The sequence below is a fragment of the Sceloporus undulatus genome, chromosome 6 (genome assembly GCF_019175285.1).
Source record: "Sceloporus undulatus isolate JIND9_A2432 ecotype Alabama chromosome 6, SceUnd_v1.1, whole genome shotgun sequence".
NCBI classification, from domain to species: Eukaryota; Metazoa; Chordata; class Lepidosauria; order Squamata; family Phrynosomatidae; genus Sceloporus; species Sceloporus undulatus.
Window position 1 is genome coordinate 74777663 of NC_056527.1, and position 17018 is coordinate 74794680.

Sequence of the window (17018 nt, forward strand, 5' to 3'; positions counted from 1 at the left end):
TCTGGAGTAGAGCTGTCACCCAAACTGATTTATGCTATGGTTCATGCACATTTGTTTGTAATCTGTTTGTAAAAATTGCCACAGAGCTTGAAAATAGTGCATTACAAGCAATGCTGTAACCTCTGATGTGCTACTTTTACAGGTAATGGGGGGCTAGCCACATCCGTATGACAAAGAACATGAGTGGTGATGCCATTATTTGAAGAGGGTTGCTCAAATGCTTTCTTGGAGAATTTTGATGACATTTCAATAGTCTTTTAGGCCATTATCTTGACAGAATTAACCTTTTGGGGTTTCCTCTCTTTCTAATATTGCTATGGCTTTGATAATGTCTTGTAAATATAGAGCATAGAAATTAAAATGAAAATATTTATTTTAGAATACAGACCTTTAACAATTATTGAATTCTTGACTGTCCTTCAGAGCCCTGTTAATAGTGGAAGTACATATACTTTGGAACCTGGAGATCTTCTGATGGATTTCACAGAAGCCACTCCTATGGTAAATGACTTTATTTTTTAGCCTTGGAAGTTATGTCTTGAAGACATTCTTAAATTTACATAATAAAATGTTATCATGCTCATCTTGTAATAATTTAGACAGTGCCTTAGATGTCTTATGATTTTGGTTACTGGGGTTAATGAGGCTAACATTTGGGTAGAATTCTGGTTTTGGTACTGGCTTTTCAAAATTGAGAAACTGAAAAGAAATGAAAAGAAAGGGTGTGTCCCCCCCCTGAATGTGCTGTGGACTGGAACACTGTTTGCTTAACAGCATATATTCCGATATCTATATATTAATAAATGTATAGTGGCTTAGTAGTTAAGACACCAATTCTAATGACTGGAAGATCGGATGGTTGGCAGTCCGAGGCCCGGGTGCTGCAAGATGGCATGAGCACCTGTTGGCAGAAGTGCTAGCTTCTGTCAGCCTAGCAGTTCAACACCGTGCAAATGCAAGTACAGTGAGCCCTTGCCATACATGGAAGCCACCGGGAGAATGGTGCATGCGGTGAGCACGAGCCCCATTATATCTAATGGGGCTTGAGCATATGCGCTTTTTGCCTTACGCAGGGGGGGAGGGGCAGAACGGATCCCCACATAAGGCAAGGGCAGTCATGGTGCAGTCATGCTGGCCACATAACCACCAGAGTAGTCCTTGGACAGCGCTGGTTCTTTGGCTTAGAAACAGAGATGAGCACCACCCCCTACAGTCGGTCGCAAGTAGACATTCATGTCAAGGGACTACCTTTACATTTATACATTAATATCCTGTGCTGTAGCTACCCAGGTTGCTGAGGCTGATGTAGGGACAGCTTTAGTCTTTGATCCAGTGGCATCACTAGCTAGGGTGTCACGTGGTGCAGAGGTTGTTACCACTTGGTAAGGATGTACATTTGCCCCTCCTGTTGCTCTGTCACTGGCCTTCCTCCCCAGGGAGGAAACCTGGCAACAAAGAAGCCAGGAAGGGTGTGTGTTCATACCTCCTGTCCCAAGGGCCCAACCAGGTGTCATCCATCCTCTGGGTTGTGACCCAGTGCAGTCTGCATACCTTGCACACCTCCAGTGATACCATTGTTTTAATCATGCCCTAGTCACTGTCCCGAGTCTCACTGTGGACTCTCTCCATGGAGTCTTACTAGGAACTGAGTCTGACTGTGTACCTATTTAATGACCCAGCCATCACACCAAACAGCATGAGGTGAGCAAGGTCAAAGAAAGTGTATCAAAACATACACAAGAGAGAGCATACCAGAGCAAAGGTGAACAATAAGTAACTCTGCCAAATGCAGGAAGCAGGGGAGTAATGCCACTTGCTTAGGAAAAGGTCTGAGGATCACATACAGCCCAGTGAAATCAGAAAAGCCTTTCAGAAATATGTAAATTTTATGCATTTGAAAATCTGTTGTTTCTGTCATTATTGATTAATTTTTTGTTCTGCATCGTAATTTCAGAGAACTTTAAATGAAATTATCTGTGATCCACACAAAGACCAGTAACTGTCACTTTCTTTGACCTCCACAGAGGCATCAAGCAGGGATATCCTCTCTGTCCCATGCTCATTGCTACAGCATAGAGCCATTGGTAGAATAAATAGAAGTGTGTAATAATAACCATATGCACATGGTTAAAACCTTTGTTTTGGTAACATGATATTCTCTCCACCCAAACTGGTGGAGGTAATACTTGTCCTGTTAAAAATTCTTTCCAAATTACAAATGATATCAGGACTGAAAATAAATTATGATAAATCTGAGTTTTTCAGCATAAATACTGCATTGTCAGAAGAAAAGAAATCTCAGTGTTCCTCCAAATGAACATTATTCTAATTTCAAGTACCAAAGACCAAGATTTTTAAAGATATCTCCCATTTATGCCACAGAAATTGCAATCCAATAATCTGGCAATCAACAACAGAATTCAAGATCTGGATGAAGCCCAAACTCTCAGTGCTAAATTGATTGGTATCAAATGAAATTATTGTTTTCCTTATATATCTTTTACTTTTCCAGATGATCCCATTGTCACAAGTGGAAGGTTTTTTTTAAAGATACAATGTAATAGCAGAAAATGATCAAGCAATTTATTGGTGGTGGAAGGAGACTAAGGTTCCCAAAAATCCACCTTGAATCGCAACTCTAAGCAAGGTTTGGTGTCCCAAACCTAAAAATATGTTTTGAAGCATAACAGATTAGGCAATTGATTCAATTCATCTGCCGTGATGACACAGCTCAGTGGAGTAGAATCATAGAATCACAGAATCATAGAGTTGGAAGAGGCCGCAAAGGACATCCAGTCCTGTCATGCAGGAACTCTCAATCAAAGCAGATGGCCATGAAAATTCCTTCTTAGTCTCAAATTGACTTGTCATCTGATTTGAGTGGTTATTCTATGACATCATAAATAAATCATTCTATCAAACGCCTTATATCAGGCCACTATACTTACTTGTCCCTGTGCCATAATGTTTCCCCCCCATATTGGACCAGCTTTACATTACTGTCAATGCTAAATGCACACAGTATGGAAAAAGGAGGAATCAAGGAATATTTCACAGACATGATTTATTCTGTAGCAGAACGCCCATCTCTGCAGCCCAACTAATGGAGATCTTGCGAGTGTCCACATCATCTGGTTGCAAAAATACCAAATTCTAACTTTCAAATTAATTTATCTTGTCATTCCCATTTCCCGAAAATTGTGTGCCCTCATTCAACCAGAATAGTTGGTAGATTTCTCTGCTTTATAACTGGCATCACACTAAATCCTCAAATGAGTATGTGGTCCTCTGGATGTTGTTAAGCCAACGCCCAGCAGCTGAATCAATGGTGAGTAAATGTGGACAATCCAACAACAACTGGAGAGTAGAATAATGCCCACCACTACTCTAAGATACGGTGTGGCTGACTTGTACCTTGCTCTTGTAGTTGAGTACCAAGATACCATCTGGCTTTGCAATATTTAAAACTACCTCAGTTCATCTTGAATTAACTACTAATTTGTGTTTTGATGGACTGTGCTTGGCTTGTTTTTCTTGTTTTGTTCAAATACAGATGCCCTGCTGTGTATTCATCCTTGGCCTGCACTCAAGACCAGCATATAACTTTGAGCTACTTATTGTTTTGCTTATTTGAAAACGTAATACATATTTATACAAAAGGAAATCAGTAATGGTATAAAATATGTGTTTGTGGCAGGAGAACATGTTATCTTCTGGAGCATCCCCCACAATGTGACATTGGGTAGCATCATGTCTAGCCATGTCCTCTGGCCACAAATTTAGATGCTGGGGGGAACTTTGAGCGCTAGTTTAAACTAGCACTACAAAACTCCTCTCTTAGGTCATGCAGTTCAAATACAGTGGACCCTTGTTATACGCTGGGGTTTGGTTCCAAGACCCTCCATGTATAACAAAATCCGTGTATGCTCAAGTCCCATTAAATACTGTATTTCCTATCATTCTTCAGCAGTCATTTCTGATCCTTAGGATTGCACCATTCCTTGTCAAAATCCTGTTGGCATGTTGGCAGAACACAGGTCTCTGGCAGCATACAAATATATCTGCTGAAGGAGGCTGGTTTAAAAAAAGCATGGAAGAGGAAGAGGGGGAAAATGATGCAGATCTGTGACAAAATGTAGTGGACCACATTGTGAAATTCCATGTTTCTTCTTCCAATCTGTCAGATTCCAAATATCTTGCAAGCAACACACCTCACAACCCCAAGCCATCACTCAAACTGCCGGGTTTATATTCCATTGCATCTGGGAAATGCCAGTTTGGGGGAAAGCAGCTTAAACACTCCAACAAGTACACTTTTGGAGGTGGCAATCAATCAATCCATCAATCAATCAATCAAAAAGAAAGAAAGAAAGTGACGATAACAAAATGGAGAACAGGGACAAACACATCATTCTCAGTAAATTCCATAATTTCTTCGAAAACTGATTAGTTAATAAATGATTAATTAAGCATAGCAGCAAATTAAATCTACACATTCCCAAAGATAACTACATTGAGCTGCCCCCCCATTCAATGATAAGTGTTAATGAAATAATTTTTAAGGTGAAATGTCCCAAGCTTTTAAAACAAACAAACAAACACCTGATTTTCCAACAAGGTGATTCTTTTGACAGATTCACTATCTGCTTCCAGAAGAGGCTTTTATTATGAACATTTCACAGAATTATACAGGTGTACCAGACAACATTGTCTTCCATTGCTACTCTTTTATGTTTACTGTCTTTTTCCTTAGCATGCTTACCACACATGTGCATATAGATGCACATGTAACTTTAAGAAGGAAAAGCAAAGTGGTTGCATAATGCCTTTTCCTTGGTTGCAGTAGAATGTAGACATCTGGATGCATTCAGATGTTCAGTGTTGTCTTTGCTTAGCAACAAATAAATGATTTAATGGTCACGTATGATACAACCAACAGGAGACAGCAGCCAGGGCTGAACCCCAGACATTTTTCTGCTTGAGGAGGAGCAGCAAATGTTATTCTCCCTCCTGCATCAAGGTACACAGTACCAGTAGTAAAGTTACTTGAGAAAAATCCACAGACATCTCTACACCTCCTCAGCGGTGAAATACCCACCTATAGGCCATTCTTTCAAGAAATCCCAGCCAGTGTGCTCAAGCTAGCCTTGGTGGCAGCTACTCACAGTCATCTTTTTCTCATAGATATAAGGATTTTGCAGTGCGATCAGTTTGGCAACTTATCTTTTGAAAATTTTTAAAATAACATTGATAATATTTTAAGATTTTTTTTTCTTCTTGAGCACATTTTGGTTAAAACAAACTGGAGAGTTACCCTTAATAACAGTTGGCAACTGTGACATTTACTTTGTGCAGTCAGCTTGGTCATTTCCCAATAGACCGAATTAATAAAATGAGTGCAATCATTTTTTCTGTTAACTTGTGAACTGTAATCATTTGTTTCAACATGTGTGTCGAATTGCATCCGTCCAGTTGTGTGTTATTAAACCATTCTTGTGTGTCAGTCAAAAAACCAAGTATTTCCTGTGCTTTGCTTCATTCCCCGCCTTTGTATGTTTTGAAAGTAACATCTTTTTCTTTATCTTCCTTAAAGATAAAGACATTCCCTGCTGCTACATCTAATCCCTTTTTCGATCCTTTTCCAACACTACCACAGTTTTCTGTAAGTAGAAAATGCAACCAAACATTGCATTTAAAACAACGCTTGCCATTCTGGTTTGTTTCAAAATAAAGTCCATGAAGCATGTGCAAGCCAAGTTCATTTTCAACTGTGCTTTACTCTGAACATTATTATTAAAAATAACTGAAGGTACAAGTCAGAAAAAATTAAGGATAAGGATATTATAGGGTACTTGTTCTTCTATACAGTCTGCAAAAATTTGGGCTATTTCATTAGAACTGTACATTTTGTTAACACGCTAATTTAGTTTTAAAACAAAAGCCTCTTTAGTTACCCTTGGTCTAGCAAACAGTAATAAAAATTGATTTGGAACTTAAAAGTAGCAAATAGCTATATGCTATGATGTTACATGTTATGATTTGCTGCTTAGTGAATTTCCCCTCGCACTAATAGTCCATATGAGACCTTTTTCCTATTTCTCATTATGGTTCCCAGGTGGATTTGGTCTCCTGTGACTACCATTTCCATTGGGAACCTCTTATCCCTATCCACAAAATTTCTTTCTGACCAGGCTCTCCAAACTGATGCGCAATGAAATCACAGTACAAAACCCAAACATTATTTAAACATAGATAAAAAAATATGCCAAAGCCATGATGGAAGGTCTGCTGGTCAGGAGGAAAACCAACCTGGGATCGAGATCATAGACTGTTCTGGATGGGATCTGGACCCTTTTGAAATATCAGTTTCATGTTTTAGAGGTGCTCTTGGACCCAGATCAACTCAGGGAATGCCAGGTTGCTACAAAGGCCAGGAGCAACTTTGCCCAACATTGTGGGCATTTTTTTCTTAGGGAAGGCAGATCTGGCCACAATAGTTCATGCTTTAGTCATAGAATCATAGAATCATAGAGATGGAAGAGACCACAAGGGCCATCCAGTCCAACCCCCTGCCATGCAGGAACTCAACAATTAAAGCATGCCCGACAGATGGCCATCCAGCAGCTGTTTAAAAACCTCCAAAGAAGGAGACACCACCACACTCCTAGTCATCTAGTAAGTGCTGTTTGACAGTGGAACACACTCCCTTGGAGAGTAGTGGAGTCTCCTTCCTTGGAAGTCTTTAAGCAGAGGCTGGATGGCCATCTGTTGGGGATGCTTTGATTGAGAGTTCCTGCATGGCAGGGGGTTGGACTGGATGGCCCTTGTGGTATCTTCCAACTGTATGATTTTATGATCTCTCAATTAGACTACTGTAATGTGCTCTATGGGGGGTTGCCCTTGAAAAGTGTTTGGTAGCTGCAGCTAGTACAAAATGCAGCAGCTAGATTGGAGTCATGTGTGCATTTTAGAGGCGATATAACACCAGTCCTGGAAAAACTGCATTGGCCTCTAATTTGCTTCCAAACTCAATTCAAGATGCAATTCAAGCTCTTAACAACTTGGGGCCAGGATATCTGAAAATCCACCTCCTCCCATATGAGCCTGCCCCAAATTTGAAATCTTCTCAAGAGGCCCTGTTGTACGCCCAACACCTCATGACACACGTAACAAGACTTTCTTTGTAGCAGCACCTCTACTGTGGAACTCCCTATCTAAGGAAATTAGGTTGGCCTTAAGCTGTTTCAAGCTTTTAGGAGTTTTAAAAGAGTATTTTAATGTGCTTTTAAAATGTTTTCATCTTTGTATTGCTTTAACTGGTTTTTTATTCGTTTATCACCTCAGGAGCCCTTGTGAACTGGGAGACTATACAGAAATGCAATCAATCAATCAATCAATCAACCAATCATATAGTTTAGACTGCTTATTAGAATATCAAGCAGGATGGAGCCAGACTAATTTATCTTAGAAGACAGTTGCAAAATCAGGATGTTGTCATGTGCTCACCAGCCTAGCCTCTCAGGATTTCAGATTCTAGACAGTTCATACAGGAGGAAGCCGTCTTCCCAGTATCTTAGCTCTAAGCCATTTAGGAATTTATAGATCCAAACGAGCATCTTGAATTGAATTTAAAACAAAGTGCAAACCAGTGCAGATGGTACAGATATGTTGTGATATGTTGTCTTTAGAGCCAATACCAAACTATTGTAGACTAGACAGTATATGACAGTACAGTAACTAGTTTTTGGACGTTTCTCAGAGGCAGGTCCATACAGAGTATATTACATTCAAAAGGCATGGAATATGACCCAATTCATCTTCTGTAGAACGTCGGTGCATTCCAGCAGCTTCCTAGACTTCCTAGAGCTGTGTTGGTTCCAAGAGGACCTCGTACTGTGAAACTTGGTGGGAGTACAATCTCAAACAGAATAGGTTGTAACTCCAATTCTAGGTTGGCTTTTCTTATTACTAATAGAACCTCTGTCTTCTCTGGACTGCGTGTCAGCTTCATCTAAATATTAAAGAAGCATCAGGAACAACATTAAACCCTGAAGAAATCCATAAAGTAGCATCCATGAGGCCAAGTAACAGTCCACCAGCACCATCTTCTGGTAGCATGCAGCCATAAGACCAGAACTACTGCAAAATGGTGCACAGAATCTTATCACCCAAATCACATAGAAGCACGCCATTGTTATTATATCAGATGTCACCAAGAGGTCTAGCAAAATCAACATGGATCAACTGCAGCCATTCACTCGAAACCACAAGGTTGCGAGTTCAAGACCAGCAAAAGGGCCCAAGCTCGACTCAGGCTTGCATCCTTCCGAGGTCGCTAAAATGAGTACCCAGACTGTTGGGGGCAAATTAGCTTACTTGCTAATTAGCTTACTTGCTGTTCACCGCTATGATCTTTGGAATAGCGGTATATAAATAAAACAAATTAAAAATTAAAATTAGATACCCAAACCTGCTTCTGGCATGAGCCCAGATTGGAATGAATCATCCAAGTGACTAACATCACTTTCCCTGAGTCCTTATTTTAAAAGGTGTAATTAAAAACTGGCTAGTAGTTTCCTGAAGGTTTCAGCCGTATTTCATAACTCCTCCTTCCACTGATATTAGAACTTCTCTCGAAGAAATTTGCCACCTCTCCTCTGGCACTGCTTATCAGCTAGGATGGACTTAGACCCAGCCTAACAAGTGGCTGCTTTCTCTCTTCCAAGCAATTTGTTCATATCATCAGGTTGAACAAAGTGAAATTCTTCATTCAAAACTGGAAACTGCCTCTCTAGAATCTATATTCTACATGAAATCTAAGTTGTAAGTGATACAAGTGATCAGCAGAACGTTGCACAGTGTAATGGGTCCTTAGGTACCTAAAATAATTCTGCTAGACAAGAGAGTAGTGGTGCAATGGAGGCAAAAAATAATAACTACATTGCTGTCCTCACTGCCATGCAGGAGGCCCTAAATTAGGGTTGCCATATCCCGCCAGGGGGCGGGACAATCCCGGTTTGGGCGGTGCCATCCCGGTCCCGGTCCGGTTTGGCGCCCAAACCGGGATGGCCCTGCCCACCGCGGCCACCTCAGCCGCGGCGGCGGCTCCAAGGCCTTGCTGAGGCCTAAGAGGGCTCTCCGCGGTTGGAGCTCCAGCCGCGGAGACGCTCCCTCCCGGGCCCCAGCGAGGCCAGGGAGGAGGAGGAGGAGGCGGCCGCTTCCCACCGCGGCGATCACTGTGATGAGGGGCGGCCTCCACCTCCTTCCCGGCCTGGGAGCCGGCCGAGGCTTCCTCCCAGGCCAGGAAGGAGGAGGAGGCCGTTTGCCACCACGGCGATCGCCGCGATGACAGGCAGCCCTGGCCCTCCTTCCCGGCCTCTGTGGAGGCTTGGGCCTCCACAGAGGCCGAGAAAGGGAGTGGGGGCCACCCGCAATCGCGGGCGCTCTCCTCCCTCCTTCCCGGCCTCTATGGAGGCCCAAACCTTCACAGAGGCTGGGAAAGGGAGTGGGGGCCGGGAGGAGGCTGCTTCCCACCGCGGTGATCGCCGCGATGAGGAGCAGCCCTTGCATCCTTCCCGGCCTGGGAGCAGGCCGAGGCTTCCTCCCAAGCCGGGAAGGAGGAGGAGGACAAGGTTTTAAAATGTAGGACCTTAAAAAAAAAGGTCCTACATTTTTAAGCCTTGTCCTACATTTTTCCCAGTTCGGAGCTCCTCAGTTATAGCAACCCTACCCTAAATAGGGGGCTTGCTTGTGTTCTAACTGGATTCATCCCAAGTAATTCTTCAGCATCACTTTGGTTGTATAGTTAAGCACTTAACTGCCCTGAGTACATCAGAAAAGCAAAGAGCCTGTGCATTGCATCCAGGCAGAGATGATCACGCTGAAGCACCCAAAAAGGAGCAAGCATGGCAACCCCTAGGATCATCTCATCTCACAAATCAGTCAGGGTATCAACAAGATCTCTTGCTCTAGCACCTAGACAGTTCCCCACAGCATTAAGGAATCTTTGGAGAGACTCTGGGAATGACCATTATAGTAGTTCCTTTAGGAGTCAAAACAAATCTGACCCCCACCCCCATGGTTATGATCTCCCTGTGACAAGAAACTTCTTTAACCACACCCCCATATGCACAGATCACCTTTGTCATAACTAGCAAAAACTGAACAAATGTAAAATCAAGAATCTGCTTTGCCATATGTGCATGGGCTGACTGGCCTTTCTTTGCTCAGAAAGCCATGAAATCCTGAGCTGTTCTTGATGCAAGAGCCTCAGTGTGAATTCAGTGCAGGTTCTGTGTATTTGAATCATTATGTCATCTATCTGCACTGCATTACTTTCACTGAGATGCTTATTCAGATAAACTTTGGCCCAGTACATACCGCCAAGAAACGGCATCCAGGTGATTCTAGGGTTAGGTACCATGCACCAACCACACGGTCCCTAACCCTAGCACATCATGACGTTGTTTTAATGGCGGCCTCGTGTCCATACAGGGGCCACCATCTTGATGTTGCTGTGTGTTGCTTATGTCACCGGTGCACCAATGGTGCACTCATGACGTGTGCCTTAAAAAAAACCCCAATTTTTTCCGGGTTCTTTTTGTTGTGGAGGGTTGCCATGCAGTTTGGCTGCTGCAGCATCCCTCCAGAAGAAAAACGGATACCTCCAGACCACCTTTTCGGAACAAAACAACCCTGAGAACCACCTTACTCTCAATTTAGCCTGCCTATCTATTAACATATCTTTGAGATGCCTTTCTTTAGGTTGTCTTGGAATCCTTTCTTTTGAATTCTCTTTCCAGCTGTGGAAATACATTGCTTTCCTATTTACCCATTTATTACTGCTAGTTGTAACTATTGCATATTTATTGCATTACACTAATATTTGCTTAGTATAACTAACCTGGAAATAGCTACAGTGGTACCTCGGGATACGAAATACCCAGGTTACGAAATTTTCGGGATACGAAAAAATCCCATAGGAAAACATTGTTCCGGGTTACGAATGTTTTTTCGGGTTACGAAAAAACTTTTGGTGCTTTTTTCGGCTTTTTCGCACGGAATCGCGGCTTTTCCCCATTAGCGCCTATGGCAATTCGGCTTACGAAGGCTTTTCGGGTTACGAACGGTGCCACGGAACGAATTAATTTCGTAACCCGAGGCACCACTGTATTTTATTACCTCATTATGTAATTAACCGTTTCTCACCATAATTTCTGATTAACACTAAAATTAATGTCATACTTCAGTGAGATTACTAATTTTAACGTGCTAAAATTTATTAGAGTGAGTAGCCTTTTTTCTGACAGCATCGATAGTAGAGGAAGGCCTAGATAGAAGAAGAATTAGAATTGGAGGGGTTTTATAAGATGCCATTGTTGCTGAGCAGTAGAACCCAGCAGAAGAATTGCTCTATACTAATTGAAGAGGTGGATTGGGGAACAGCTGAAGAAGAATGGAAAGGAATTAAAAATGAGTCCTTGTGTGGAGGACTGATTTTTTTGGTGAACCTTCATACAGCCATGACACTTATAGAATGCCATCCCCTTTAGTCACAATAGACTATAGAGCTTGCTCTTCTCACATACATCTATTGGCTTGTGTGTCTTTCTGGGAAGTGGGTTAAGTGCATTATGACTTTTTGATGTCTGATGTTAATAAAAAGCAAATTAAAATTTATCCATGTGGGGAAAGCTTCTTTAAATTAATCTTAAGCATACTAAATTCATAAAGTGTGTACTAGTTAATTTTCTGAAACCTTGGCCCAGTACAGATGGGCATGATGTGGTGATATTAGGGCTCGATAGGGCTGAGTGTCCAGAAGTGCCCAGCCCTACTGATATCACAGGTGTGCATGCCCATGCACACGGCTGGTGCCACAGCTGCACAGCTGTAGTGCCATGTACAGACGCCTCTTGGCAGAAGTGGCATCACAGGGCTGCATTACAACTCTTATAATGCCGGATGCTGCTGCACAGCAAAGAGGAGTGGCGTTTTGCCACCCATGTGTACCAGGCCATTATTAAATTGCAATAGTCTGTAGTAATGCTATTTGAGGGATCGCCTGCTGCCATATAATCTGCTCCACACACTCAGGTCCTGTGGGAGGAATCTATTGCAGCCTTTAAAAACCAGACTAACTGCTACCTCCCAGAGGGCCTTCTCTGCAGTTGCTCTCAAACTATGGAACGTCAAATTGCCAGCTTAGGGCCTGAACAGACAGGCCAAAATAAAGCTGCTTCGGGTCACTTTGGATGTGTGTTGTTTAAATGATGGATGCGTCCTAAGAGGCCAGATGCCATGCCAAAGTCTCACTCCAGTCCTAAGGACTGGAGCACAGCTTTGGTGCAGCTTCTGGCATCTTAAGATTTGTGTGTCATTTAAACAGCATACCTCCAAAGTGAACCAAAGCAGCTTTATTTTGGACTGTCTGTTCGGGGCCTTAGACAGCTTTTAAAAAGCTGTCAAGACGGATCTCTTCTGGCAGGCCTTTCCTGAATAAAATTGCCTGTCCACAGAATGACTGCCCCTCACATCATGTATTAGCCCACTGCTCTGTCCTCATTATATTTTTTTATTGTGTTTTTAATAGATATTTTAATTGCAACATGTTTAATCCTGTTTTAAGGAGGGGAATTTGGGACATAATGTTGGGAATGTGGATATTTTAATGTGTTGTGAGCTACTTTGATTGTCTCGTCACAGAAAAGCGGGATAAAAATAAAAGTTTTATTATTATTTTATTTATTATTTAAGCATCAGAGGTTTCATGTTTTTCATTATAACTGGCATGTAAGTGAGGGTATAAATGTGACTATCTCTATATAGATTGTCTTATCCTCTGATACCTGACAATTCTCAACATTTGAACTGCACAAAGAGTAGCCTTGTTTAGATAAAACAGCAGCTTGAATGAGAAAGCTATAACTGGGATTGCAACTGACATTACTATCACAGGAATTTGCTTAGAGTTTTACTTAGATGTTTTGGGTTCCTTTTTGAGCTGAGTTGTCCATGTAAACAGTACCCTGTGGAGACACTGGTTCACACAAATGGATCCAGCATGTGAAAACATCAAGTTCACAGTTCAGTGTCCTTACAAAGAAGACACTTTTAAAGTTTGAATCTGATTGTTTCTTTTACATTTTCTATTCTTCATATTAGTATGGCATCTTCCTCCTGTAGGACATTGAGGTTCATAGAACTCTAGCAATCAGTTTGGAGTAGCCAGTATTTAGTTTATTATATTATTGATCTTCTAGTTAAAAGGCATTATATAAATACATAAATATATAATTCTTTCTTCTTCATCACCATTATTATGAAAATGTCTTGCTGGATTTTCAGTGGCTTTTGATTTCTAACACGTCCTCATTTTTAAAGGTGTACTGATGTTAAAGAATGTGCAGATGAAATGTGAATTGGGAAAGAAACAGCAACTTCTATTCTCTCTTTCATTTTCATTTGTAGGCAGAATTTAGAGACAATAAGCTGCAATGTTGTGTAGTACTGTCATCTCCAAAGATGTTATCACCAGTTATCCCATCAGCTGTGACAAGATCTCTGGTTGAGACAATTCCAACTTCAACTGTGCAGACCCTCCATTCACCTCACAAACCTATTTATCTGGCAGACAGGTAATATGTAATTCTTCCACACAGGTATTGTGTGCTTTACTTTCAACTGTATCCCTTCAGTCAGCTGTGGCAGTTCATGCTTGCAGAGGCAATGACGTCGAGCAAGCCCCTAAGTCTGGGAAGGGTAGAGTGAAGGTTTACCTACTTTGCCTAGGTCAGGGATGGGGAATTTGTGGCATGCAGAAGTTATTTGACTCCAGTTTACATCAGTCCAAACTATTTTGACTACAGGTGAGGGATCATAGGATTAGTGTTTCATCAACATCTGTGGGCACCACCAAGTTCCTTGGCATTGGCCTTGATTTCCAAAAAATGGTGAAGTTTGCAACTTAATTGGCTTCCCTCCCCTTCCCACGTTTTCTCCATTGTGTCATTTTTTACAACTGTAAGCCCCTTCTCTTCCACTGGCTGTAATGCATCATTATAATAGGATAGCATAAATATTATACAGAAAACTGGACACAGTATTCCAGCTGAGGCCTGACCAAAGCAGAATAGAGTGACACTATTACTTCCCTTGATCTAGAAGTATAGTGTCTAGATCAAGGGAAGTAATAGTGCCACTCTATTCTGCTCTGGTCAGGCCCCACCTGTAATATTGTGTCCAATTCTGGGCACCACAATTCAAAAAGGACATTGAGAAACTGAAGTGTGTCCAAAGGAGGGCAACTAAAATGGTGAAAGGTCTGGAAACCATGTTCTGTGATGAATGGCTTAGGGAGCTGGAGATGTTTAGCCTGGAGAAGAGAAGGTTAAGAGGTGGTGTGATAGCCCTGTTTAAATACTTAAAGGGATGTCATATTGAGGAGGGAGCAAGCTTGTTTTCTGCTGCTCCAGAGACTAGAACACAGAACAATGGATGCAAGCTCCAGGAAAAGAGATTCCACCTCAACATTAGGAAGAACTTCCTGACAGTAAGCGCTGTTGTAGTGTAGATTATCCCAAGCAATCTTTTTATGTGTGTTATTTTATTTTTCTATGTTATATTTTATATATAACATTTGACCGTAATAAAGAATTTAATTTCATTACACCATGCTGGCCCACCTCCTTATCTTTTGCATCCTTTTCAGCATGATATTTCTAGATACCATGGAAGAAAAATCAGGGTGGTATAATGGCCTGAGTGCTGGATTAAGACTCTGGGAGGCCAGGGTTCAATAAACCTTGACCAAGTCATACTGTCTCAATCTAGAAGGAAAGCAACAACAAATCTCCTTTAAGTAAATCTTGTTAAGAAAACCTGTTTATAGGGCTGCCATAATTTGGAATTGACCTGAGGTGATAATAACAAGCAAAAGAACTGACTTGAAGTAATAATGATGTGCACAGATTTCTGGATAATGCAGACGAGAGAAGAAGTTAGGCCTCATGAAAAGCATAATTCTTCTTTCCCAAATGATTTATGATGATTTCAGTCTGACATCGTAATGAATCAAGAAGGGAATACTCTGAGTCAGAAAAGAGGATGGGCCAGCAAGTGGATATAGTTTAGAGATAAATAACCAAACAATTGGCAAAATTGGAAAAAACATATGATTATATTGGGATAAATCAACAGAAATTAATATAAACTAGAAAAGGTGAAGGAATTGGTTAAAATTTGAGTTATGGTTTAAAGATTAACAAATTCAAAGGTCAATATGAAAGTAAGTTTCCAAAGGATGGAGGTTTTATTCAAGAAAAAGAAGAAGGTAAAAATGTCAACTGGAAATAAGGAGTTTCATACATGTGAATTATAAGTTTATTGTATATATCTTGAAGAAATGGAAAAAGTACAATCGATGTAAGAATTGTTATATTTTAAAAAATATAAATAAATGAAAAAAAGAAAAGCATAATTCTTCTTTCCCAAATGATTTATGCTGATTTCAGTCTGACATCGTAATGAATTTTCTAAGGTGGCAGTGCAATATCATGATGCAGCAACGGAGAAAGAGCAGTTCAGTGGAGGAATACCACAGCAAACTGATATGTTTGTAAAAATGTTGTAAAATTAGACAATAGTACCATAAAACAGTGCCTTGACTTCTTTAGCCACTGAGGAGGAGCTTGAACAAGATGCAGAATGGCTTTATATTTTAAAAAAATCACATGAAAAGAAGAGTTTTTTCCAAATGTTTATTATCTTTTGTTTGTGACTTGTTTTCTTTATTCATCAAATTAAATAATAGTTTAATTATTTCACTTACCTTATGTAAAATGCTTGTGTTCCATTGTCCAACTGCTACTGACTTTTACATTTTTACTTAACGGAAAAAGTAATTCTTTACTCTGATAGCTGCTACTGAAGTGTTGTCTGAATCTTAACATGTGGCATCCCATAATTGCTTGCATTTTTATTAATTCCACAGCACTGAGCCCTTAAGGCATGAACTTGACCGAGAAAAGATGATGAAAAGACTGCTGATGACAGAGTTATGAAAATCCTCACTTCTGTCTCACTTGGAAAATGGATCAGGGCTTTTTCTGTGCCTTCTGTCTGTTTACATTCCTTTGCTTCTGTGTATACAACATGATGCATTGTGACAGTGTCATATATCTTGTCCTCCGGGATTACTCACAGTTATCTATAAGGGTTTTACATAAACTTTGGAGACCTTCTTTATATATTTGATACTGTGGTCAGGATCCAAAGAACCAGTAAGTGAGTTGTGAGTCCAAGAGAGGTTTAGATTAGGGTTTTTTCCCTGCCTTCGAAGAGTTCCCACCAATCACATTCTGCATGGCAAACTGTTTTTGAAATGGAAGATCATTTTTAATGCAACTTATGAACTTACTGCAGAAAAGAGGAGAGTTTTTAAAAAGTCCAACTTGGCAAGTCCAAGCCCCTGTGTTAATGTAAAGCGCTCTTTGGATTCCTTCTGCCCTTTATCCCTCATGAATATATACTATTTTATATATCTCCAAAAATGGAGTCGAGTCTAATTTCGAGAGGGAGTAACCCTAGAATAATAATAAAAAAGGACTTCAATGAATATATGCTGATTTCTGTTCAGACAAACTGTTCTGTATATATATTTATAACTGCACAAATATTAATCTTGTGCAGTGTATTTTGATAGCATATACAAAATGTCATTTTGTAGATCTGATAACTGCTCCAGACTACTGCTGTTTCTTTATATTTAAAAAAAAATCACTGTTGTTTGTTAATAAATCATTTTACACGGGAAATGAAGACGATATTCCATTGTACTTTAGGATTTGGAAAATAAAAGGTTATTTTTTTTTTAATTTCCAGCTTGAATTATCACACAAAAATAAAAGAACAAACCCGGCAGTTCTCTTGGTGGGCAAGAGAACTTTGCCATTTTACATTTATATTTACAGATTAGCAGTTAAGTAACTGGGGCCTGTTACAGACTGCCAAAATGAAGC

General features: G+C 40.6%; 1 protein-coding gene across 3 annotated transcripts in view; it reads left to right on the forward strand.

Annotated features, from left to right (window-relative positions):
- EPB41L4B (erythrocyte membrane protein band 4.1 like 4B) overlaps positions 1-17018 on the forward strand; it is a 166411-nt gene extending 149393 nt beyond the window's left edge. Inside the window, exons 22-25 of one of the 3 annotated variants that reach the window (XM_042472585.1) lie at positions 424-501; positions 5594-5662; positions 13471-13637; positions 15992-17017. In XM_042472585.1, the coding sequence (XP_042328519.1) occupies positions 424-501; positions 5594-5662; positions 13471-13637; positions 15992-16061 (384 nt within the window). In that variant the 3' untranslated portion in view covers positions 16062-17017. Of the gene's footprint in view, positions 1-423; positions 502-5593; positions 5663-13470; positions 13638-15991 lie in introns of all 3 variants that reach the window. The other 2 variants (XM_042472587.1, XM_042472586.1) reach the window with 2 other exon arrangements.